Raw genomic sequence first — 25635 nt, 5'->3', positions numbered from 1 at the left:
CAACTAAATGTTCCTTTTAAAAGCATGTTTTTGCATGGTTATCATACTTAGTGCATTCTTGTACTAACACCATTCTTCTTCATCTCTTTACACCAAGTGTAGGTGGTGGTGGCTAAAAGGTCTTTCCTAGAAGTGATGATCTTGGCTTACTATTCCCAAGTTCGGGTGTGTCCTTAAAGATTCAAGGACCTTTATGTTAAAGAGTTTCCTTCAGTTCAATGTACTAGATAGTAGTTTCTTTTGTATTGTAAGGGATGTGTCCCTCTTGTGTTGTAGTCGTGTTTTAAGATGGCTACCTTGAGACGTAGTACTCCGATTTTGTATTAAAGGTTTAAATGAGGTGACTTTTTAAGTCTTGTGTTATATTATGAAAAAGTTTTAAATTTTTTGCTATTTTTCTATGATAAATGCTATGACAAATGCTAAGGGCTTGTATAAGACCTCCGAGAGGTCGAATACGCCGGTAACGACTATGGGGTGCTCTCGGGTCGTTACAACGACTATGCAGTACGTGGAGTCACCCAACCTATAGACCGTAGGTGGGTGTCGTGGGTTGAGACTTAGTCTCCTCACCTTGCCATGATCTTCCCCCTCTCTGATGCAAAGCACGAGTGTGCAGGAAGTGGCGTCACCCCACCTACAGTCCGTAGGTGAAGGTCTCGTAGGTACGGGCTGCCATGTTGTCTTAAAATCTGCCAAGAACAATTAAATTAGGTAAGCTCTATTTTATTTAATAAAAAATAGGGACAGTTTAAATTAGTTTTTTAGGACTTAAATAAGTAGTTTTAACTATTAAACAACCCTTTTAACTCTCATAACTCACAAACTCAAACTCAACCAACTTCCCTCCCCCAAAAGATTCTCTCTCTAGACTCCATTGAAGAACAAAGAAGAAGGTCAAGATTAAGGTTCAAGCTCCAAGATTTTCACTCCAATTTTGTGGGAAAACATCAATTAAGGTATGGGAACCTTGATTCATGGAACACTTTTCTCCATGAAATCCTTCCAACTCAAATTTCGAAATTGGGATATTGTTCAAAAACTAGGGTTTTCATTCTAACCATGGGTTCTTCCTAAAAACGATTTCATTATGTTATTTGTCTTATATTATGAATGATTTGACGTTTAATGGTGATTTTTATTGTAAAACTCCCCATGAACCCATGAACTATCCCATGACCCTAATTTCATGAATTATGATGGGTGTATTGATGCAAGATGATCACTATGAATTGTGTCAATGTTAATCTAGTATTGAATCTTGTTTATTTAATGCTTAAAGTAGTATTTCTAAGTGTGATTGTGAGACTTGGTTTATGACCCTTGAAGGGAGTAAATTGTGAAGGTTTGTTCATGATTGATGAAAATTGTATGTGAACCTATGATTCAACTTTAAAAGGTAAAGATACCTATGACTATTGTGTATATTGAGGTATTGTTGAAAGGCTATTCTCCCCTTTACCCTTTACACATGTTCTTGTATGACTTGTCTAGGATGATGATGATGTGGATGTGTTGATTGAAAGGCTAGTTCTCATGAAAACACTAGGAATGGTAATGTGAAAGGTTTACTCACATGTTGATGATTCTAAAGTGAAAGGACATTCTCACTTAATGAATCTATGAGATATTATGATAAATGTTGGTTTGAGTGCCTAGTGCATTCTCTATTGAACATAAACCTAAGTAAAGACTTAATATGACTTTTAAAGGGAAATCGGCTTAGCATCGAGAGGATATGAACAATGAGATAGGAAGCTTTTATGTTTAGCAAGTCCGGCTTCCCAACATAGGTTGTCTCATGAGATGGAAACCTTTCACGCTAGAAGTCCGGGTTTCTAGTAGCAATCTCCTTATCCCATAACTATGTGCCCACATAGAACTTTAGCTAGTGGATCCACCTAAAAGTTATCACCATAGTTCTACCTTAGGCAAGTAGGACACCCTCTTTTCAGTGTGGGGGTAGAACACCGGATTCCATGTAGCTCACATGGTCTATGTCGGTTAATGCTACTTTCCCTATATAATGAAGTTAATGAATGAGACATGAACTACACTATGACTTCTTGGTGAGTTTACTTAGTAGGAGTGGGGGTATGGGACTTCACTCCCACATTGCACAAGTAGACTTTGTAGGATGTTGTGGGATGGTTCCTTTATATTATGATGAGATACACGTGTATGCATATGTGTTGAATGGATAGTTGTTGTGAATGGCTTTCCTTATATTCAAGTAATGTACATGACTATTTTCCTTATTGTGAATATTGCATATAATGAAGTCTAAAGATGTAATGCATCACTAAGGTAGCTTCAAAGGAGTACTTAGACATGACTATTTTCCTTATTTGTGACTAATGATTATAATGAGGTATAAAGATGATATGCATGACCAAGGTAGCTTCAAGGGGGTACTTAGTAGGGTTGGTATTATGGGATGCCAACCACACATTGCACAAGTGTTCCTTAGGGGTTACTAAGGTAATGGCTTTACTATGAAATGAGTATGAATGTGATTTTTGGCTTGTGATGTACACTGTAAATGCATGTTGGTTTCCAAACTTGACAAATGCATACTTTTCAACTAAAATGTCTTTTTAGCATATTCAAGGATTTTATGCATGTTTCCATACTTAGTACATATTTGTGATAACCCCTTCTTCCTCTACATTTTGATAAGTGTAGGTTCCGGCTAGGTGGCTTACATTTTCCTTTCTTGAAGAAGACTTGGATTGTCTATCTCCAAGTTGTGGTGAGTCCTCAAGTTCGAAGACGGATTATCCATTTCTTAGTTTCTATTGTACTTCTCATAATGAGACTTTTAATGATGTAAAGGGCTAAGTTCCAAACTTTGTATTCCTATGTTTTAGATGGTTTATGAGACAAAGTCTAGATTCCTATGATTTTTCCTTTATGAAAAATGAAGTTGGACTTCTATTGTAAAAGTTTTAAATTTTCCGCATTATTTCTATGTCTTATGTCACTACAAAAAAAACAGCATTTAGCGACCGATTATAGCGACAAACAATATTCTGTCGCTAAATACCGACGGATTAGCTACGGAAAAATAAATTGGTCGCTAAATTATCGAATGAAATATTGGGAACTAAAATAGCGACGAAATAGCGACAAAAACTAAAATCCATCACTAAATTTAGGCGCTAAAGTTTGGCGTCTTTATTTTAGCTATTAAATTAGATAATTACCGACGGAAATCGCGATAAACTTAAATCCGTCACTACATTTAAGTGTTAGCGACGGAATCAACGACGGATCTTTTGTCGCTAATTTAATTGAGTTTTTTGCTATTAAATTTTTTATTGTGACTACCTTTCTTTTTAAACTATAGTGTGATACATAGCGATGGAATTTCATAGCGACGGAATTTTTCGTCGCTATCTTATATTAAAAAATTTCTAGGGCACAAATCTCACTCACACAAATTAAATCACTCACTCTCCGCACTAAATACACATACATAGCAGCGCCTTCTGTGGGAATAGAACCTTGCCAAAATCATCGGTCGTTGCTCTTTGGGAAGGAAATTCGAGCTCATCTTCCTCTTTGCTGCTTGTTGTTGCTCGTTACTCTAAGGAAAACCAATTTCATTGTTGTTGGTTCATCAAAAGGTAACAATAGTGTCTATTATTATCTAAAATTTTATAATTATTTCATCTCTGGTTCATCTGCAGCACTCTTCATCATCTTTTTTCTGATATTTTTTAGTTAGGGTAACAATGGTCACTATTATTATCTGCACTACTCTTTGAATTTTTTATTTATCTTTTTGAAGGATCTATTTTTTCTTTTCTTGTTATGGGTAAAAAATATTTTCTATTTGTAGTTATTTGATAATTTTAGATCTTAAAGCTTTCCCCTTTTGATTTTATGGAGAAATTTCTTTGGGGTTGATGGTGTGATTGAAGAAATGGGTCTAGGTTTTTAACTCTAGTTTCCTTTGTTTCTAAAATCGAAAGTTACTTTTGAAAATCAAAAGATAATTTTTCTACTATTTTAGTGCTTACTACGTACAAAGAAACATAACAAAACAATGTGTATGGTGCAAAGAAAAGTAACAAAACAATGTGTTAGTGTAAGTGCATACCTGTATTTAAAGAAGAGACGGAAACAAATGTCTGTATTTTTTTTCCTAATGTATTCCAGATTTTTTACATAATAGAGTAATGAAATTGTATATGAGTTGATGTACATTAAACATGACATATTCTAAAATCTCAATAAACAGATATCATTCCATCATATTGTTTTGTTTATTTTTGTTTAACTGTTTGATATATGAAACTTAGTGAAACCGACATAAGCTAGACTTTCCCCCTTCCCTTGCTCTCTGTTGTTTTCTGGTTAATCCGACGCAATATTAGATAAAAATGTAGTACTTCTTTTCATTCTAACATTACACTACTAGTTCTGTTAACTTGTTAATTTTTGTGGTAAGTAAACAACAACTTGTTGTATGTGAATTTTCTTTTAGGGAACACTTTTTATTTAAGTTTCTGGTGGTTTGATATAGCTGTTTTATGATGCTGTAAAAACTGGAAACTTAGTTTTCTGAATTTGTTAAAATAAAAGCACAAACAGATGTAACTGCTTCAATTCTAATTTTGTAAATAACTCTAATTGTTTTGTGTTTTTTTAACATTAAATAGGAGTATGGATAATATAAACCGTAGTTGGATGTACACGAGATTAGATGGTCGAGGGGCTCTTAATTCTAGTTTTATAGCCGGTGTAAATGACTTTCTCAAGTTTGCATATTCTCATAGAAACCGCATGAGTGGTGACGAAGTTAGATGTCCATGTAAAAAATGCCACAACATTAAATACATGGATGTTGAAACTATTAAACTACACCTTTTTCGTTTTGGATTTGTTGAGAACTATTTTGTTTGGACGTATCAAGGAGAAAAAGAAGTGATCGATGAGATGTCTATTGATTTACCTAATGATACACAACCTGGATTGGGATATGATAATCCATATCGCCAAATGGTTTTGGATGCAGCTGGATCAAACTTTGGTCAGGGTTCGAGTTGGCAATCTTATAATAATGACGAACCTGAGTCGTCTCATCATTGTGAACCTCCAATGGAGGAACATACTAATCCTTCAATGGAGCAGGAACCTAATCTTGAGTCGCAAAGGTTTTATGATTTACTTCAAGCCGCTGATGCAGAATTGTATCCTGGTTCTTCCATCTCTCAACTTGCCGTAGTTTCTAGGATGCTAATTATTAAAATGGAGAATACTTTGTCACAGAGGGGTTATAATCAAGTGATGCAACTATTGAAAAAGGCATTACCTGAAGATAACAAGGTTCTCGATAGTTATTATCAAACCAAGAAGCTAGTGCGTAGCTTGGGTTTGCCTGTTGAAAAAATTGATTGTTGTAATTCAGGATGTATGTTGTATTGGGAAGATGATAAGGACCTAACATCTTGTAAATTTTGTGGCTATGAGAGGTTTAAACGTCGTGTTGGTTCTCGTAAGAGAAAATTGGTCCCTTACAAAAAAATGTATTATTTTCCTCTTATTCCTAGATTGCGGAGATTATATGCATCTCATGCTACAGCTGCCGACATGAGATGGCATCATGAGCATATACAAGAAGAGGGGGTAATGCGTCATCCATCAGACTCTGAGGCTTGGAAGCACTTTAATGAAACCCATTCTTTTTTTGCTTCTGAACCAAGGAATGTGAGGTTGGGGTTATGTACTGATGGATTTCAGCCATTTGCTCAATCTGGAAGAAAATACTCTTCATGGCCGGTGATTGTCACTCCATATAATTTGCCCCCAGGGATGTGTATGAAGGAGGCTTACATGTTCTTAACTGTCATTGTTCCAGGGCCACACAATCCTAAACAAAATATTGATGTTTATCTACAACCTCTAATAAAGGAATTGACTTTATTGTGGGAGACAGGTGTGGAAGCATTTGACATCTCAAAAAAGCAAAATTTTCAATTACGGGCAGCTTTGATGTGGACTATCAATGACTTTCCGGCATATTCTATGTTATCAGGATGGAGTACCAGTGGAAACTTAGCATGCCCTTATTGTATGGAGGAAACACAATCCTTCAGATTACAATATGGTGGGAAGACAACTTGGTTTGATAGTCATAGAATGTTTCTTGACCAAAATCATCCATTTAGGAGAGATCGTAAGAACTTTCTTAAAGGTCATATTGTCACCAGATTGCCACCACCTGTAAGAACAGGACAGGAAATTTTGAATTAATTATGTGAGTTGGGGATAAGGAAAGTAACTGAATTAGATGCAAAAGAAGTTAATAAAAGAATTTGTAAGTCTTGTGGATGGAAAAAACGAAGCATCTTTTGGGATTTGCCTTATTGGAGTTCTAATATGATACGACATAATCTTGACGTCATGCATATTGAGAAGAATGTCTTTGATAATGTATTTAACACTGTTCTTGATGTTGATGGCAAAACCAAAGACAATCCAAAAGCACGTCTAGATGTTGTAAAATATTGCAATCGGACAAATTTGGCAAGGAATCCTGATGGAAGCTATCCTAAAGCTGCATATACAATAAACAAGGATAAAAAAAAGGTCTTGTTTGATTGGTTGGAAGGTGTGAAGTTTCTAGATGGTTATGTTTCAAATATGAGTCGATGCCTTGACACGGAAAAATTTAAGCTATTTGGGATGAAGAGTCATGATTGTCATGTGTTCATGCAACGACTATTGCCAATTGCCTTTCGTGAGTTACTTCCTAGTAATGTGTGGCAGGCTCTTACAGAGTTGAGTTTATTTTTTAAAGATCTTACTTCAACTACTCTTCGAGTGGTGGACTTGGAGAGATTAGAGGTACACATCCCACAAATTTTGCGTAAGTTGGAACGCATATTTCCTCCTGGATTCTTTAACCCAATGGAACATTTACCAGTGCACCTTCCATATGAAGCACGAATTGCTGGTCCTGTACAATATAGATGGATGTATCCTTTTGAGAGGTAAATGTAAATTAATTTTTATCCTATGGTGAAAAGTATGCTAGACAAGAAATTATAAATTCATTGTTTACCTCTATAGGTACCTACGAACTCTGAAAAATATGATTGGGAACAAAGCTAGTGTTGAAGGTTCCATTTGTGAAGCGTACTTGATGGCAGAGTCAACACAATTGTTTTCTCATTATTTTGAACCTCATGTTATGTCACGTCATCATAATGTGACCCGTAACGATGATGGTGGTGCTATGAAAGATGTTGAAGGAAACTTATCAATATTCACCCATCCAAGCAGGCTATCGGGAGAAGCAAAAAAAAGAGATTTATCTCTTGAAGAAATTAAGGCTGCCCAAACTTATATTCTACTAAATTGTCAAGAGGTTGATCCGTTTGTGAGGTAAAATTTTAATCTTATACCTATTTAAAATAAAAAAATTGACCATACATTGTGACTTTCTATATAACTTATTTTGTTGAAATGAAGCATGTACGTGCAACGTTTGCAAGAAGAGTTCCCGAATCTACCTCAAGATCAAATAGATGAGAGTCTCGAATCATATTTTGCTATATGGTTCAAGGAATATGTAAGCCTCAAACAATCACTATTATTTTTAAAAAAATGATTTTTTAAAATTATCTTGTGAATTTAGACTAAATTTTATAATATTTTAACTAGGTTCGATCCAACCATATTGAAAATGAATACTTGAGTAGTCTTGCTCATGGACCACTAATAAGTGCATGCGCTTATCCAGTGTGTTTTGTTAATGGATACAAGTTTCACACAATACATCGCGGTAGTGTAAGATCAACAACGAACAGTGGAGTTTGTATATCTGATCCAAATGTTGGTGATTACTATGGAAAGATACAAGAAATTATACAATTGGAATATCGTAGAGCACCTTTAAAGCAAGCTGTATTATTCAAGTGTGAATGGTTTGATCCAACAATGAATGTTGGTGTTAAGGAGCACAATCAATATAAATTGGTCGATGTTAATCATCGTCGCCGATTTAAAAATATGAACCTTTTATTCTTGCAATGCAAGCAACTCAAGTGTGTTATATGCCTTATCCTAGCACAAAGAGGGATAAGGATGATTGGTTAGCTGTATTAAAAGTCAGACCTCGAGATGTTATTGAATCACCTGATGAGGGAGGGATCAAAATACCAGAATCAAATCTTCCATTCCAAGTTGAAGAAGTTGAAGTCCATGAGATAGATATGAATATTACTGTTGATGAAGATATACCTCTGCATGATCCAAATGGGGAGACAATTGAAATGGCTGAGCCAATTAATGATGGTTTGTTATTAGAGCACCATGAATTAGAAGAAGAATCTACAGAAGATGAAGGTGAAACTGAGGATGAAACTGAAGATGGGGAGGATGAGGATGAGGATGAGGAGCTCGAAGATGAAATAGATACAGACTAGTGTATTGATAGAAATCTGCTACTGTATCTTTAGTGACTTTTGTTTATAGTACTATGTTTTGGATGCAAATTTCTGCTCAGTGAATCATACTAAACTTAATGTTTTCACTGACTGTTTTTTAAGAAACAATATGCTTCTAGACATATTTTATATGTGAGTACTAACTATACTCAAGTTCTTGGTCAGGTTTTGTTAGATGATTGTTGTATGTCGATTTTCTTTTAGTTAACTCTTTGTGTCTCTGTTTCTGATAGTTTAATACATCCCTGTGATGATGTTGTAAGAGGTTGCTTTGATGATGTTTTGTCAATCATGATCAAAGGTAAAGTCTTCTTGAATTTTCAGCTAATTGATGTCTCTGATGATATGATCTACTTGCCAGGTATCATTAGAGTCGGTATTATTTAATTTGTTCCTTTAAAAAACTACCATGTTCGTTTCTAGTGTGCTTTTAATTCTGGATTTTCTTCCTCTAAAAAATCTGACTTCTCATAAAAAAAGATTGCTTGCTGCTTAGTAACTTCAGTTGGTTTAAAAGAAGTAGAGCATGACTATTAATTGCTTGCTGCTTAGTAACTTCAGTTGGTTTGAAAATAAATATTGTGGTTGCAGTTGCAATGTAATGATCTGATCAATCTTTCTTAGTTGCAATGTAAAATTTTCTTTTCTTTTCCTTCTCTAGTTTGGAAATGTATAGGCCTATGCAATTTCAAAGTTATTTTTCTTGTAGATATGACGCGAGGCAGAGGTCGAGGTAACACAACTCGTGCAAGCAAGACCTTAATTAGAGTTCGAGGTAGCACAAGTCGAGTTAATATGCCTACTGTTCCCATTCCCATAACTAATTCACATCAAGGTGGTATCAATTCTTCTGCTGGACCAGATCAAAATAACCAATTTCAAACATTAGCTCCTACTAGTTCTCCTCCTGTTCAAACATCAGCTCATGGTAGTACTCCATCTGTTAATTTTGAAACACCTCCTATAATATCTAATCAGAGCAATGCAATAGGCAAAAGTGCATCTACTCAAAGAAATGTGATAAGGGAGGCGACTACATCTAGCCAGAACAACACAATAAGTGAAGGTGAGAGCCATACTAATTCTGGACAGCAGACACTTGTTTTTATTTCTCATTCCGGGTAAGTTTGTACTTGCACTATTGATATTTATATAGTGTAATTTTTTCATTATAGACTTCATATAATATTTTTCAATTTTTTTTCTAGTTTGGAACCTTCAAATATTTGCTCTACTAGGATATGTGAGTCTTTCAAGAGTGAACTTGATCCTAATGGAATTAATTGGAAAAGGGTCTCACAAGAAATAAAAGATTTTTATCTCGGAGAATTCAAGGTATATATTTCACCATTTTAATAAAAATAAATTTACATCACTTTTGAAGGTTTGTATGCTAATGTTGCTTACTTGTAAAATTATTTTAGAAGCAATTCTATTGGGATCCTTCCATTGATAGTGAAGTGAAGATACTATGGCGTAAGAAGGCAGCGAGAAGGTACAGTGATTTTATTTCTTGCATAAAAAAAGAAGCAATTCGGCCAAAATATGTTCCGGAAGAAACATGGGAAAGTTGGATGAGATGTTGGAAAGATCCCAAGGTTATTGAAAAGTCAAAAATAAATTCAAAAAACCGTTGTGGCAGTCATAATGTTGTTGCAAAGGGGACTCACACGGGAGGCTCTATTACTATTGGAGAGCATCGCAAGAGACTTGTAAGCATATTTTCGCACACCCTTAATTTACTTTATATGCATAATATATAGTAGTAATGAGTTCTAACTGTGAATAGGAATAGTAGTACATAATAACGTATTAAGCAGACATTTCATATAAATTTGTGTGCGCTAGGCAGTGTCTTGGTTTTTGAACAAATGAAGCACTCAAGCAACATGTGAAGTCTCCCTATTATTGATAAAGCTTTGCTGCTATAATTGTATTGGATTGCGTTTTTACTTATTTGGTTGTCATGTACACTTGTAGTGATCGGTTTGTTTTACCACACAATAAATGTTTTAGACTCTAAATTGGAGGTTTATAGGAAGGGAGAGTTGATTGGGCATAATGACTCATATTCTACTTAGGAGAATGCTAGCTGAATTGATCCAAAAGTATGTGAATTCCTTCTCTGTTATGCATAATCTTAAACCTTTAGGATGTTAAATTTTTGAAGTTGCATTGCAGGCCACTTTTATTGAGAAAAAAGGGCTGACTGCCATATTTTCTAGAGTGTGTTTGTAGTTTGTGAGCTCTTTTTTATACTATCATATATTACATCATATAATTCTTTCAAATTTTTACATTTTCATATGTTTTAAAAAAAATTCCTTGATAGGCTGTTGAAAAGGGTCGAGATCCAACACCAAGTGAGTTACATTTGCATGTCCATACACATGGTCATGATGGAAAATCTTTTGTTGGTGAATGAGCTCGAAATGTACATGTAAGTCCAATTCTCTATAATTACATTCACTTTATATATCTGTTGGTGGAAAAATTGTGTAATCATTTTATTTTTTCAGTTAACGATCTCTCTCGAGATTTCCCCCCCACTTTTTAATCAAAGAATAATAGGTATATGTGTTGTGTGTACAACTACTTGTTGTTTGGACATCATAATAGTTGAATTGCTTTAGTGAATCATACAATGTTGTAAGCACAAAAATTTTATGTCCTGCATGAAGAACCCCACTAAAAATCTTGGTAAATGCAAGGAAACATTCATCAGAGTCACTATTTCCGCTGTCATTCATAATTAGTAGTGGAAGGAAGGCTAAGCCTATGTTTGTGCAATTTTTTTTTGGTCTAACAACCAACATATTCTAATTCACAAAAGCAACAGTAGCATTATATCCATATCACTTCTTGCGCCCCATATGTGATAGATAATTGATGTTGTGATTGTCCATAGAAATGTTTTGCTTACTTTTCCAGCAGCCTTTCTAGCAATTCTATTCCACCATCCATTTATATCTTGCTGAACTATATTTACTTGAAGCCACTTCATTATGTTTGTTAGACATGCTTGAGAGAAAGCACATTTGAAGAATAAATGCTCTATATTCTCGTCTTTGCTTCCACACAGTTCACATTTCATATCAGTGATCAAATCCATTGCCTTCAGTCAATGGCCATTCCTCTCCATGCCCCCTTCTCCACGTATAGCCACTCTTGACAGTGTATTTCCTTGCTCATTTAAGCCACCCATTCTGAACATATCCAGATGCATATGTTCTTGTGCAATTGATTCTTGAGCCACTTTGGCAGGTTTATCAAGCTACTGTGTAAGCTGATGGAGACAAGGGGGTGCTTGAGAAAGTTATAAAGTCTTTCAATTTGTCTATACCTCCCCGCGAACTTCAAAAAGAGGATCCTAAATCTGTACTTCAATATGTTATGAGTCGTTGGCTTCCATTGTCCGATACCATATTGTCTATTGCTGTCAAACACATGTCTGATCATTTATCTGCTCAGTCTTTCTTATATCTCGGCTACTTCCAAAGCGAGAACTCTTGGATATATATGGAACAATAAATACATTAAGTTGTGCGTTCTCTGTGGGCAAAAAAAAAAAGCAACATATATTTTAGAAAGACTTGAATATGCAAATAAAAAGCTATCTAAGCTATCGGCATAAACTTAATTTGGCTTATTGTTATTGTTGTGGTTGTTATTAATGAATTTCACTGATTATTATTGTCTTTTACAGGAAAAGTATCTAGAAATATTACAGAATCAAACACAAACTCAATCTGATGTTGATCAATTGCAAGCATATTATCAAGCCGCATGAGGGGAAAAGAAAAGAAGGATATATGGTCTTGGAGCGCAAGATAAATCATTTTATGGGACAAATCTTTGTGCCTCAGCTTCTGGAACTGATGCTTCATCCTCAGTACCATGTACGAATGCTCAAACAATAGCAACAGAAAATTTGAATGACTTTATGACACGATTGATTCCTTCACTGACAGATAAAATGCTTCCTATACTTTTTGAGCATGTACGTGGATTGCTTTCTTCAACCTCATCTCAGCCAAACACACATATGACTCCTGTAACTTCTACTCTAGCCAATGTTGATGATGCTTCTGCATCAGTTTCAAATGAAGATTAATGTGGTTCTCCAATCTCTCTTAGTTAGTTTTGTCGGCTAGATATTATTTTTGTTGCAAATACTTTTAGTTTTTTTGCTTGGAAATTATTGTTGGGGTTGTTTTCAAGTTGGTTATGCACTCTGTAGTTTGTTATGTGTTTTGGATCTTGTAGAATATTAGTTTTTATGAATTAAGTTAATTTTGCAACTTTATAAATTGAATAGGATTTGCAATAATAAAATGTAATGGCGACGGAATTAGCGACAGATTCGCTACAATATTTCTGTCGCTACAAGAAGACAGAAATATAAAAAGTAATGCCGACAGACTTAGCGACGGTTTTGTAACTATTTTTGTAGCTACAAGAAAGGTAGAAATGTATAAAAAATAATATCGACGGAATTAATGACAAATTTTTGGTCGTAAATACGATGACACAATGAAATAACTTATAGAATTAGCGACAAAAATTACAAATGTAACGACGATTTTTTTGGTCGTTAGTTTTAACAACGGAAGAGATTCGTCGCTAATCCGTCGCTAAACTTACGACGGATTTGAATTTTTGTCACTAAATTGTTAGCTACGCGCATAATACCGACAGATGACTTTTCGTCGCTATTCCATCGCTAAACCAAAATAGCGACGGAATAAGCTATTTAGCGACAGATTTTGTCCGTCGGTAAAAACAGTTTTTTTTGTAGTGTGTTATGATGATGCTAGAGGCTTGTATGAGACCCCTTTGGGGTCAAGTACGCCATGTTACGTCTAGGGGGTACTCCTGGGTCGTGACAGGTCAAAACTTTGTTTTTCAAGCTTGTTCGAATTCGTTGTTGTTCGAAGATAGACCTTCTACTGAATCACCTCGTTCACTGCCCGGCAATAGGTGATCCCCTTTCTTCCTCTGTTTCTATAACTGCGGTTAAAAAATGCTATGTATACTTGAAAAATTTATGTGTCAAGATTAATTTATGCTTATTTTAGATATACTGAAAGTTATATTAAAATGTATTTGTGTCTTCTATGAGATAGACGTTATGATTTGAATAATAGTTTAGGTTGGAATTTTTAATATGGAATCAGTTTTTATTTTATTTGCTTTGATTCCAAGTTTTGCCGTTTATATTGTTTTCCCTTGGCAGAAACACGTTAGTTATTGTTTCTTGTTTAGTTAAAAAACATTATATAAAAATGTGTTTTATCTAATAAAAAAACGTGAAAAATTATGATGTATTGGATTCCTGTAGCGTCTTTCCATGACTACATGTTGATTTAAAGTTTATTGTATATTATATATATTATATTATATGTACTAAAGTTGTGTATTGGTTTAAATTACTGAATTATATGGTTCTTATTTTGCTTAGTTACAGATATTGTGCAGATTATGCTTCTTCTTTTTTTAAAATGAAGATGTAGAGACATGATTTTAAACACACTTCCTCCCTCCCTCTATGTTGCTTCACATTTTTATCTTAGATTTTAGGTTGCTTGCTAATCTATGTAACACCCAGCTATTTGAAAGGACTAGAACTAGAAAGAACCATTTTTGGAAATAATGAAAATTTGAAATTTGGCAAGTTATGCTAAGAATAAGTTTTGGACTTCAAACGACAATAAATCTCAGTACAGGATGAGTAAGGTGGCAAATAAGATGTTAAATGAAATTTCTTGGAATTATCTTTCCAACGCCACCGAGATTGCTCATTTTCGAGTTTGTATGAGGGAGATATGCCCGTTTGAAGTTGGGCTGTCTAGATAAGGAAAGTTAACCGAATTTTAAAGGGGTATTTTGGACTTTTCCGTATCCAATTAATTTATTTCATTTTTGGTAATTAAGTAGGGGTCTAAACGGAATTGGTTCATAGTTTACGCACTCAAAATTACGCCAGGATTTTAGAGAAAAGAACTCAAGAGGAGAAAAGAAGAGAAAGGTCAAGATTCGTCGATTTCTTGAGGAATTGATTACGGATTTCGCCAAGGATTTGATCCTACGAAGTATGTGATTTCACATAGCGTTGGGTCCATTCAACCACACGCCAATCATGTTAATTTCAGCGTTAAATTCATTCTAGAAAGTTGAAGGTTAATGTTCTTGAGTTGTATTCTTGAAATTGACTTTTGATCTTGATATTGGGATGAGATTGATGAGCTCTTGAGGAAATCATGTTGATTTTAGGGTTGTGTTTGAGTAGGTTCTTGTGTACAAATATTGGTTATCTGAATCTAAAAAGAAATTAAAAAAAAATCGAAATTAGTCGAGTTAAGACCAGAAAACTAAAAGAAAAAATCATCGGGTTTACCTCGGGAGAGCTAGCGCCACTGATATGCCAGCAGAGCGCCAAAAAGCAGTCTCTGAACATCAAGGACTGGCGCCCCACGCCAGCAGTGCACCGGGTCGTCCGTCCCCACCCTTTTTGTTGTTTAGCATGTCTAAGTACTTTTAAAGTGTACTAACACTTCCTATCGATTTTAACTATTCTAAATAACTTCTAAACATTTAGAAATTATCCATAAACATGATCATAACCTTGAATCCATAAATTCAAATTCAAGGAAAGTTAAGAGCCAAGTCTAGAGAGTTCTTAAAGTCTTTTCAAAAGTCTTTCGCAAATGATTAAAACTTGTTTTAAGACTTGAGTTTTGAGTTATGTAAAGAGTAAAGAGTGAACTTCATTTCTTCAAAAGATTATATGGGGACTATGTATTCCTAAAGAGTAAATATTTTCACATTCAAACAAGAAAGGAAACACTGATTTCTAAAAGAGCCTTTGAGCTAGTTTTCAGTAATAAATGCTTTCACAATTAAGCAAGAAAGGAAACACTGATTTCCAAGAGAACCTTTGGGCGAGTTTTTGAGCAATTATCTCAAATCACAGAAAGAGTTCTGTTTTAAACATATGAGCTAGTATGTTTTGGGAGTAGTATTGAGCACCGATATTGGGGGGAATTTAAACAACTCCCAGCCCCCATAAACCATGTAGCCATCATGGGTAGAAAATGGTCATACTTTTTATATGATTCCTAAGTGCTTTTTAACATAGACTAGTGGATCCACTTAGTAGTTAGGTTTTATACCCCTGGTAAGGTATAGGACGACCCTGGCAGCGTGAGGCAAAACAGTGTATCATCACATAGCTCTTAAGCGATGGTTGTCGGTTAGAGAAACTCTCATAGAAGTATTTTGTATTCTTATATACACAGTGTTAATTGTATTTTTATATACAATCAGAGTTTATATCGTATCCCTGCATACATCCTGAGTTACTATTGTATTTCTCAATACAGAAAATTGTTATCCATGTTTTAAAAGTTTTTCTTTATATTGCATTCATATTATTGCTTTAAATTGAAATGCGTTAAGTTGAGTTGAGTTGAGCCCAGGTATGTTCTTTCAGTTCCTTTCAAGTTTATGTCTTGTTTTAGAATTCCCCTCACATGCTCGTACATTCAATGTACTGATGCCAGTTGGCCTGCATCTTTTTATGATGCAGATACAAGTAACCAGGATCAGCATCAAGTGCATCGTTGATTCTAGTTGAGCTTCAGAGTTGTTGGTGAGCCTCCTTACTTTCGGAGGACCCCGCTTTATTACTTTATCATTTTAGTTCATTCTTGTCTCGACGTCCATCTCAGTTGTTAGAGGATTCATAGACAGTTAGTTAATGTTAGTTCTTGAGTCTTTCCATTCTTGTTTTGATATTTGAGACTTGAGTGTACATTCTAAGTTATCTCTTGAGATTTCAGTTTACTTTTGAAAGTATTTTTATCATGAGTAAGTCTTCAGCTAAGAGTTATGCCAAGCCAAGGGTTAGCTTGGGGCTAGTAATGTGTCATGACCCAGGAGTAACCCCTAGATGTGACACGTCATACAAGACTCCGAAAAGTATCATACAAGCCTCATAGCATATCATAACATAAGATAATAGAAAATGGTGCAGAAATTTAAAACTTTTTCTTTTACAATCGAAGTCTTTTATAAACATGAGCGGAAGTCTATACTTTGTGTCAAACCATCTATAACCATTAAGACTAAAACTTTGGGACGCAGCCCATACAAAAGCTCTAAACATAAAAAAAAATGAAATGTAAAGGACATGGTGGTCAATCCCTCGGATGCTATGAGGACTTACCATAACTTCTCTTCTTGATCTACCATGAACCTAGCCATGAGGATGGAACCAATATCACCAAACCCTACACTTTGTGAAAAATGTAGAAGAAATATGGGTTAGTACAAAGATGCACTAAGTAGAATAGCCATGCATAAAATCCTTGAAAACATACTAAAAGGGACATTTTAGTTGAAAAGCATGCATTTACTAAGTTGAGAATCATTATGCACTTTTAGTGTAAAACACAAGTCACAAGCATGTTCATCATATAAATCATTATAACATAATATAACCATCTCTTAGGTAACCCTAAGTTATACTTGTGCAATGTATGAATGGCATCCCATAATACCACTCATACTAAGTATCCCTTTTAGGGCACCATAGTCATGTTTACCATTCTTTGATCCCATCTTTAGTTAATACTTATAGACAAGGAACATTCACATTTAATAAGTCAAGGATAACAACCTCTAGCAACAATCCAAGTTAAGCATTCATCATTTCATTAGTCATTATACATTGAGGAACACACCATAGCTACTCTCAAAGCCTACTATGCAATGCATGGATGAAGTCCCATACCCCACCCACACTAAGTAGTGCATTCTTGAGAAGCCGTAGTTCATTATCATTCATTGTGGGGGTAAGCCTTAACCGACGTAGACCATGTGAGCAAATCATGGAATCCGGTGTTACTCACATCGAAAAGAGTTGTCCTACTTGCCTAAGGTAGAACCATTAACATTTAGCTTAGGTGGATCCACTAGCTAATAACCTATGTGGGCACATAGTTATGGGATAAGGAGATTGCTACTAGATACCCCGCCTCAACTCACGTATGGACATCCGTCTCAAGATATTGCCACTAGATACCCCACCTCAACTCACGTATGAGTATCCATCTCAATCAATATCCACTCGGTGCTTAGCATTATTCCCCACGGAGTACTTAATATTCATTACTTTAGTTTATTATTATGGGGAATAAGAGATTGTTACTAGATACCCCGCCTCAACTTACGTGAAGGCATCCATCTCATCCCAACATTCATTCATTAGATAGCTCATAGATTCAATAGGTGAGAATGGACTTTCAACCTTAGAATCCCCTTATTGTGAGAAAACTTCCCACAACATGTCATTATCATTCACAAGTGTATAATTAAGAATAGCCTTTTAATCAACATATCATCATTATAATCATAGAATAAAGTATACACATGAAGCCACAATTAGGCATAATTCTCATGTTTTTACCCCTCTTGGATCAAGGATCACATTCAACCAATCACCTCTAGGGTTTCTATATTAAACATGGAAGATAACATGATTCAAATAACTCAACTATTACAACACAATCTCATGATATTCATCTAACCACAATTCATCCACATCACAAAGTCACAAATTAGGGACATGGGGTTCATGGGTTCTTGGGAGAAATTCAACATCAAAACCATAGGAATTCCTCAATTAATACATAATTCAAGTAAATCAATTCATTATATTCATGATTCTATAAAATTCTACTAATATCAATCAATACCCACACTTTAAGATCCAATTTGAGAAATTAGGGTAATTCATGGATTCATGGGAAATTTTAAAATAAAACCACCATAAAACAACAATTCAATCATAATATAAGATAATTAAATCATAATTTTTTTTTAGAAAGAATCCATGACTTGGAGTTAAAACCCTAGGTTTTTGGAGACTTTTCTAACTTTGGAATTGAGAGTTTGAGGACTGCGTGGATGAAAGCATTCCATGAATCAAAGACTACAATACCTTAGGTGAAGAACTCCAACAAATTCGAGTAAAAAAGCTTCCTTCTTCAATCCCTAACTTGATCTTCTTCTTCTTCTTCCTTGGAGTTCTAGAGAGAATATTTTGGAGAGGGTTAAGTTGGTTATGATTTTGGGTTTGGGATTTTATGAAGTATATACATGAGGTGGTTAAAGGCTTAAAAAGTCTTATATAGGTCTAAATAAATAATATAAAACGACTTCACACTTAACTAACTAACCTAGGAATTTACCTAATTACCCTTGCCTAAGCCGAATGGGACGGCATCACATGCCCCATCCACGACCCCCACCTACGGGGTGTGGATGGACCCACAGACCGTACTGGTCATTCGTGGGTTGAGGTCAGGGGCTAGAAAAATAGGGGAAGGTCAGGCCTTGACCCACGACCTCCACCTACGGGGCGTGGGTCCATCTACTGGTCGTAGGTGCCATCCGTAGGTGGCCCTTTTTGGGTAGTTTTGGGGTTAGGCTTTAGGGTCCTCCTCAAGGACCCTTGATTGGTCCTTGGGGGGTCGTACCTTGACGTTTAATCCCTAAACCCCTCATCCTAAGTTTGGGAAGCCATTTTACAATTCTAAACCACACATCAAACTCAAAACTCACACGTAAGGCTCTAGTTTCACCTACTAGTTTTTCGGGTGTTACACAATGGTTCTCGAGTGTCAGTCCCACCCAATGTGTAGGCTCAGGGTGTGAAAAAATTGGTATCAAAGCACAGAGTTCAAGAGTCCTAGGAAGTCTATGGAGCCGTGTCTGTAGAGTCCTAGTTATCGGTGTGAAGCGCGCCACATCTATAATTAGGAGGCTGTGACACCTAGGAACTACCTCACTTCTTTCATACTCATTTTGTGTGCTAGAGTTTATCTCTAAAAAGTTTCTTCTAGTTCGTGCTTGCGCGTGTCTTTCCGATCATGCCTCCTTGAAGAGCTGTCAGAGGTCGTCCCGCTAGAAGGAACGTTGAACCACAAGATCAAGGGGTACCTAATGCCCCAGAAGTGCAACCCAAGGGAGAGGTCACCAATGTTGAGTTCCATGAAGCTAATCGGATGTTGAGCCAAGTTGTGACCAATCAAGTTGGACAGAGAGAGAATCGACAGGAAGTGGCTGATACTTCAAGGATCCGTGAGTTCTTAAGGATAAAACCTCCAAGCTTCACTGGTTCAAGTGTCACTAAGGATCCAAAAAACTTTGTTGAGGAGCTTCCGAAGGTTTTTGAGATTATGCATGTTGTTGATGCTGAGAGGGTGGAACTAGTTGCATACCAAATGAAGGGTGTCGCTAGAATCTGGTTTGATCAATAGAAGGAGAATCGTGATCAATAGAAGGAGAATCGAGTTGATAGTGAACCACTTGTGAGTTGGGCTTTGTTTGAGGAGGCCTTCTTGAGGTGTTTCTTTCCCCAAGAACTGAGAGACGCAAAGGTACGAGAGTTCCTCACTCTTAAGCAGGATTCTTTAAGTGTTCTTGAGTATAGTTTGAAGTTCACACAACTTTCCCACTATGCTCCGGAGATGGTTGCTGACATAAGAAGGAGGATGAGTTTGTTTGTTACCGGGTTGTCTCGTTTGTCTAGTAGGGAAGGCAGGGAAGCTATGCTTATAGGACATATGGACATAGCAAGGCTGATGATCCATGTACAACAAGTTGAGGAAGAGAAGCTGAAAGATAGAGAGGAATTTCGAAACAAGAGAGCTAATGGTAATGGGGGCAATAGAGCCTAGTCTTCTTCAATTGCTCCACCAGACAGAGCTGGATCTAGAGGAGCTACTTCAGGGGCAGGCGGAGGAGGAAATGGTAAAATGCTACTTTTCTTTCTGCAACAAGTAAGAGTACTTTTTCTTATCATACACCCTTATGAATGAATGAATAAAAAAAAATAGACTCATAAACTGGCCCCCTTCCTCTGTTTCTTCAAAGACAGAGGTACACATCACAGGAAAAAAACCCATATGATATCACTAGTCGCCATGAGCAAGAGGATTCGCCAGATGTCGTCACTGGTATGATCCAAGTCTTTAACTTTGATGTTTATGCTTTGCTAGGTCCAGGAGAGAGTTTATCCTTTGTAACTCCTTGTGTTACAATGAATTTTGATGTTCTTCCTAAGAAACTTTTTGAGCCCTTCAGTGTCTCTACACCTGTTGGTGAGTCTATTCTAGCAGAGAGAGTCTATCGTGATTGTACCATTTCTATCAATCACAAGAGCACCATGGTTGATTTAGTTGAGTTAAACATGGTAGATTTTTATGTCATTCTAGGTATGGACTGGCTTCATGCCTGTTATGCCTCAGTTGATTATAGAACTCGAGTTGTCAAGTTTCAGTTTCCTAATGAGCCAGTTATAGAGTGGAAGAGTAGTTCAGCAATGCCTAAGGGTCATGTTATTTCGTACCTTAAGGCGAGAAAGTTAGTTTCCAAGGGGTGTGTCTATCACTTAGTCCGAGTTAATGACTATAGTGTTGAGATACCTTATATTTAGTCAGTTCCAGTAGTAAAAAAGTTTCCAGATGATCTTCCCGGAGCCCTCTTTAGAGAGAAATAGACTTCGGTAAAGATATTCTTCCTGATACTCGTCCTATATCTATTCCTCCATATAGGATGGCACCAGCAGAGTTAAAAGAGCAGTTGAAAGATCTCCTAGAAAAAGTTTTTATTCGACCAAGTGTCTCACCTTGGGGCACTCCGGTTTTATTTGTGAGGAAGAAAAATGGTTCCCTGAGAATGTGTATAGATTACCGTTAGTTGAACAAGGTTACTATCAAGAATAAGTATTATCTTCCGAGAATTGATGATCTCTTCGATCAGCTTCAGGGTGCCACTTGTTTCTCTAAAATAAACCTCAAATCTGGCTACCGTCAGTTAAGAGTGAGGGAATGTGATATTCCAAAGACAGCTTTCAGGACCCGTTATGGTCATTATGAGTTTCTGGTCATGTCATTCGATTTAACTAATGTGCCTGCAGAGTTCATGGACCTTACAAATAGAGTATTCAAGCCTTCTTTAGTTATGTTTGCTATTGTATTCATTGCTGACATACTAATCTATTCGAGGAATGAGGAAGATCATGCTAGTCATCTCATAATAGTTCTGGCTTGGGTTTGTATGCCAAGTTTTCTAAGTGTGAGTTCTGGCTTGGGTTTGTGGCATTCCTAGGCCACATTGTTTCCGGTGATGGGATTAGAGTTGATACTCAAAAAATAGAGGCAATGCAGAATTGGCCTAGACCCACATCTCTAACTGATATTAGGAGTTCTTGGGGTTGGCTGGATATTATAGAAGGCTTGTCGAGGGGTTCTCATCTATTTCGTCTCCTTTGACCAAGTTGACTCAGAAAATAGTTAAGTGTCAATGGTCTGAAGCTTGTGAGAAAAACTTTCAGGAATTAAAAACTAGGTTGACTATTGCCCCAGTATTGACCTTACCAGAGGGTACACAAGGCTTTGTTGTATATTGTGATGCGTCCAGAGTTGGATTGGGTTGTGTGTTAATGCAGAATGGTAAAGTTATTGCTTATGCCTCCAGATAGTTAAAAGATCACGAGAAGAACTACCCAACCCATGATCTAGAGTTGGTTGTCGTAGTATTTAGTTTGAAAATATGGAGTCACTATCTTTATGGTGTTCATGTGGATATGTTCACCGATCACAAAAGTCTCCAGTATGTGTTTAGTCTGAAAGAGATTATCTCAGACATATGAGGTGGTTAGAGTTCCTCAAGGATTATGACATGAGTATTCTATATCACCCAGGTAAGGCTAATGTTGTTGTTGATGCCTTGAGCAAGTTGTCTATGAGTAGTACCACCCATGTTGAATAAAAGAAGAGAGAGTTAGCAAAAGATGTGCATAGACTTGCATGATTAGGAGTTCGATTAATGGATTCCAATGAAGGAGGAGTGGTGGTGATGAAAGGGGTTGAATAATCATTAGTGTCAGAAGTGAAAGAGAAATAAGACCAAGATCCTATTTTGCTTGAATTGAAGGCAAATGTTCATAAGCAAAAAGTAATGGTTTTTGAACAAGGGGGGAGATGGTGTATTGTGGTATCAAGGTAGGTTGTGTTTACCAAGGGTGGATGAGCTCCAAGAGAGGATCATGGAGGAAGCTCATAGCTCCAGATATTATATTCATCTGGGTTCCACAAAGATGTATCGTGACTTGAGAGAAGTATATTGGTGGAATAGTATGAAGAAAGGTATTGTTGAGTTCATTGTTAAATGCCTGAATTGTCAACAAGTTAAAGTAGAGCATCAAAGGCCCGGTGGTATGGCTAAGAATATAAAACTTCTGAAATGGAAGTGGGAGATGATCAATATGGATTTCATTACTGGCTTTCCACAGTCTCGCAGGCAACATGATTCTATTTGGGTAATTGTGGATCGAATGACAAAATCAGTCCACTTTTTTGCTGGTAAAGACTACCCATTTAGCAGAAAATTATGCCAAGTTACATATTCAAGAGGTAGTAAGACTTCATGGAGTTTCAGTTTCCATTATTTCTGACAGAGGTGCACAATTTACTGCACAATTCTGAAAGTCTTTCCAAAAAGGTTTGGGTTCGAAAGTGAATTTGAGTACTATTTTTCATCCTCAGATTGATGGCCAAGCAGAGCGTACTATTTAGACTTTAGAAGATATGTTAAGGGCTTGTGTGATTGATTTCAAAGGTAATTGAGATTATCACCTACCTCTCATTGAGTTTGCTTATAACAATAGTTACCACTCTAACATTCAGATAGCTCTTTATGAGGCTCTTTATGGAGGCGATGCAGATATCCAATTGGATGGTTTGAAGTTGGTGAAGCTAGGTTGATAGGACCATACTTAGTTCATCAAGCTATGGAGAAAATGAGAGTTGTCCAAGAAAGGTTGAAAACAACGCTAAGTCGTCAAAAATCCTACACTGATGTTAGGAGAAGAGACTTAGAGTTTGAAGTAGATGATTGGGTATACTTGAAGGTTTCACCCATGAAGGGTGTTATGAGATTTGGTAAAACGGGGAAGCTTAGTCCCCGATATATTGGTCCTTACAGAATATCCAAGAGGATTGGTCATGTAGCTTATGAGTTGGAGCTACCGCAAGAGATAACAACAGTTCACCCAATGTTTCATATTTCCATGTTGAAAAAGTGCATGGGCGATCCTTCACTTATCATACCTACTGAGGATATTGGTATTAAGGATAGCTTATCTTATAAGGAGATCCCAGTTCAGATTCTAGATCGCCACGTTCGCAAATTGAGAACCAAGGAAGTAGTTCAGTTAAGGTATTATGGAGAAATCAGTTTGTTGAGGAAGCCACTTGGGAAGCTGAAGAGGATATGAAGAAGAGATACCCACATCTCTTTGAGTCCGGAGAAATTCAAGATCAAGGTACTAATTCTCTTCTTAGTACTCTTTAATTGATATACTGAATATGTTAGATTTGTTGTTGGGTGTTTGAGCTAAATGTTAGATATTACGCCATTAGTCTACTTAGAGTGATCTCATTCGAGGACGAATGTTCCAAAGGGGGAGATATTGTAACACCCCGTTATTTGAAAGAGCTAGAATTAGAAAGAATCATTTTTGAAAATAATGAAAATCTGAAATTTGGCAAGTTATGCTAAGAATGAGTTTTAGGTCAACTTCAAACGACCATAACTCTCAGTACATGATGATTTAGGTGGCAATAAAGATGTTAAATGAAAGGTCTTGGAATTATCTTTCCAACGCCACCGAGTTTTCTCATTTTTGAGTTCGTATGAGGGAGATATGCCCGTTTGAAGTTGGGTTGTCTAGATAAGGAAATTTAACCGAATTTTAAAGGGGTATTTTGGACTTTTCCATACCCAAATAATTTATTTCTCTTTTGGTAATTAATTAGGGGTCCAAAATGAATTGGTTCAGTTTACGCACTCAAAATTACGCTATGGTTTTAGAGAAAAGAACTCAAGAGGAGAAAAGAAGAGAAAGGTCAAGATTCGTCGATTTCTTGAGGAATTGATTGTGGATTTCGCCAAGGATTCGACCCTACAAGGTATGTGAGTTCAAATAGTGTTGGGTTCGTTCACTCACGCGCCAATCATGTTAATTTTAGCGTTAAATTCGTTCTAGAAAGTTAAAGGTTAATGTTCTTGATTTGTGTTCTTGAATTGACTTTTGATCTTGAGATTGGGATGAGATTGATGAGTTCTTGAGGAAATCATGTTGATTTTAGGGTTGTGTTTGAGTAGATTCTTGTGTACATATATTAGGTATCTAAATCTAAAAAGAAATTGAGAAAACAATTTGAAATTAGTCGAGTTAAGACCATAAAACGAGAAGAAAAATTCATCAGGTTTACCTGGGAGAGTTGGTGCGACGCGCCACTCAGCCCTGGCGCTCCAACAGTGCGCCAAAAAGCAGTCTCTGAACTTCAGGGGCTAGTGCCCTACACCAGCAGTGCGTCCGGGTCGTCCGCCCCCACCCGTTTTTCATCGTCTAGCCCGTCTAAGTCCTTTTAAAGTGTATTAACACTTCCTATCAATTTTAACTATTCTAAATGACTTCTAAACATCTAGAAATCATCCATAAACATGAATCATGACCTTGAATCCATAAGTTCAAATTCAAGGAAAGTTAAGAGCCAAGTCTAGAGAGTTCTTAGAGTCTCTTCAAAAGTCTTTCACAAATGCTTTAAACTTGTTTTAAGACTTGAGTTTTGAGTTAAGTTCATTTCTTCAAAAGAGTATATGAGGACTATGTATTCCCAAAGAGTAAATATTTTCACATTTAAACAAGAAAGGAAACACCGATTTCCAAAAGAGCCTTTAAGCTAGTTTTCAGTAATAAATGCTTTCACAACTAAGAAAGAAAGGAAACACTGATTTCCAAGAGAACCTTTGGGCGAGTTTTTGAGCAATTATCTCAAATCACAGAAAGAGTTTTGTTTTAAACATATGAGTTAGTATATTTTGGGAGTAGTATTGAGCACCGATATGGGGGAGAATTTAGACAACTCCCAGCCCCCATAAACCATGTAGCCATCATGGGTAGAAAATGGTCATACTTTTTATATGATTCCTAAGTGCTTTTTAACATAGACTAGTGGATCCACTTAGTAGTTAGGTTTTATACCCTTGGCAAGGTATAGGACAGCCCTGGCAACGTGAGGCAAAACAGTGTATCATCACA

General features: G+C 36.3%; 1 protein-coding gene across 1 annotated transcript; it reads left to right on the top strand.

Moving 5' to 3' along the window:
* The first annotated feature begins 4845 nt into the window (after positions 1-4845).
* LOC107062969 (uncharacterized) lies at positions 4846-6261 on the top strand. Its single transcript, XM_015314297.1, has one exon. The coding sequence runs from the start codon at positions 4846-4848 to the stop codon at positions 6259-6261; it is 1416 nt and encodes a 471-aa protein (XP_015169783.1).
* Positions 6262-25635: the final 19374 nt, after the last annotated feature.

Source organism: Solanum tuberosum, unplaced genomic scaffold (assembly GCF_000226075.1).
Source record: "Solanum tuberosum cultivar DM 1-3 516 R44 unplaced genomic scaffold, SolTub_3.0 scf00288, whole genome shotgun sequence".
NCBI lineage: Eukaryota > Viridiplantae > Streptophyta > Magnoliopsida > Solanales > Solanaceae > Solanum > Solanum tuberosum.
Note: the sequence above shows the minus strand (reverse complement) of the source record. Positions and strands in the feature narration are given on the sequence as shown.

Excerpts from the sequence above, each read along its gene's own strand:
- LOC107062969 (XM_015314297.1), top strand. The coding sequence starts at position 4,846 with ATGGATGTTGAAACTATTAAACTACACCTTTTTCGTTTTGGATTTGTT.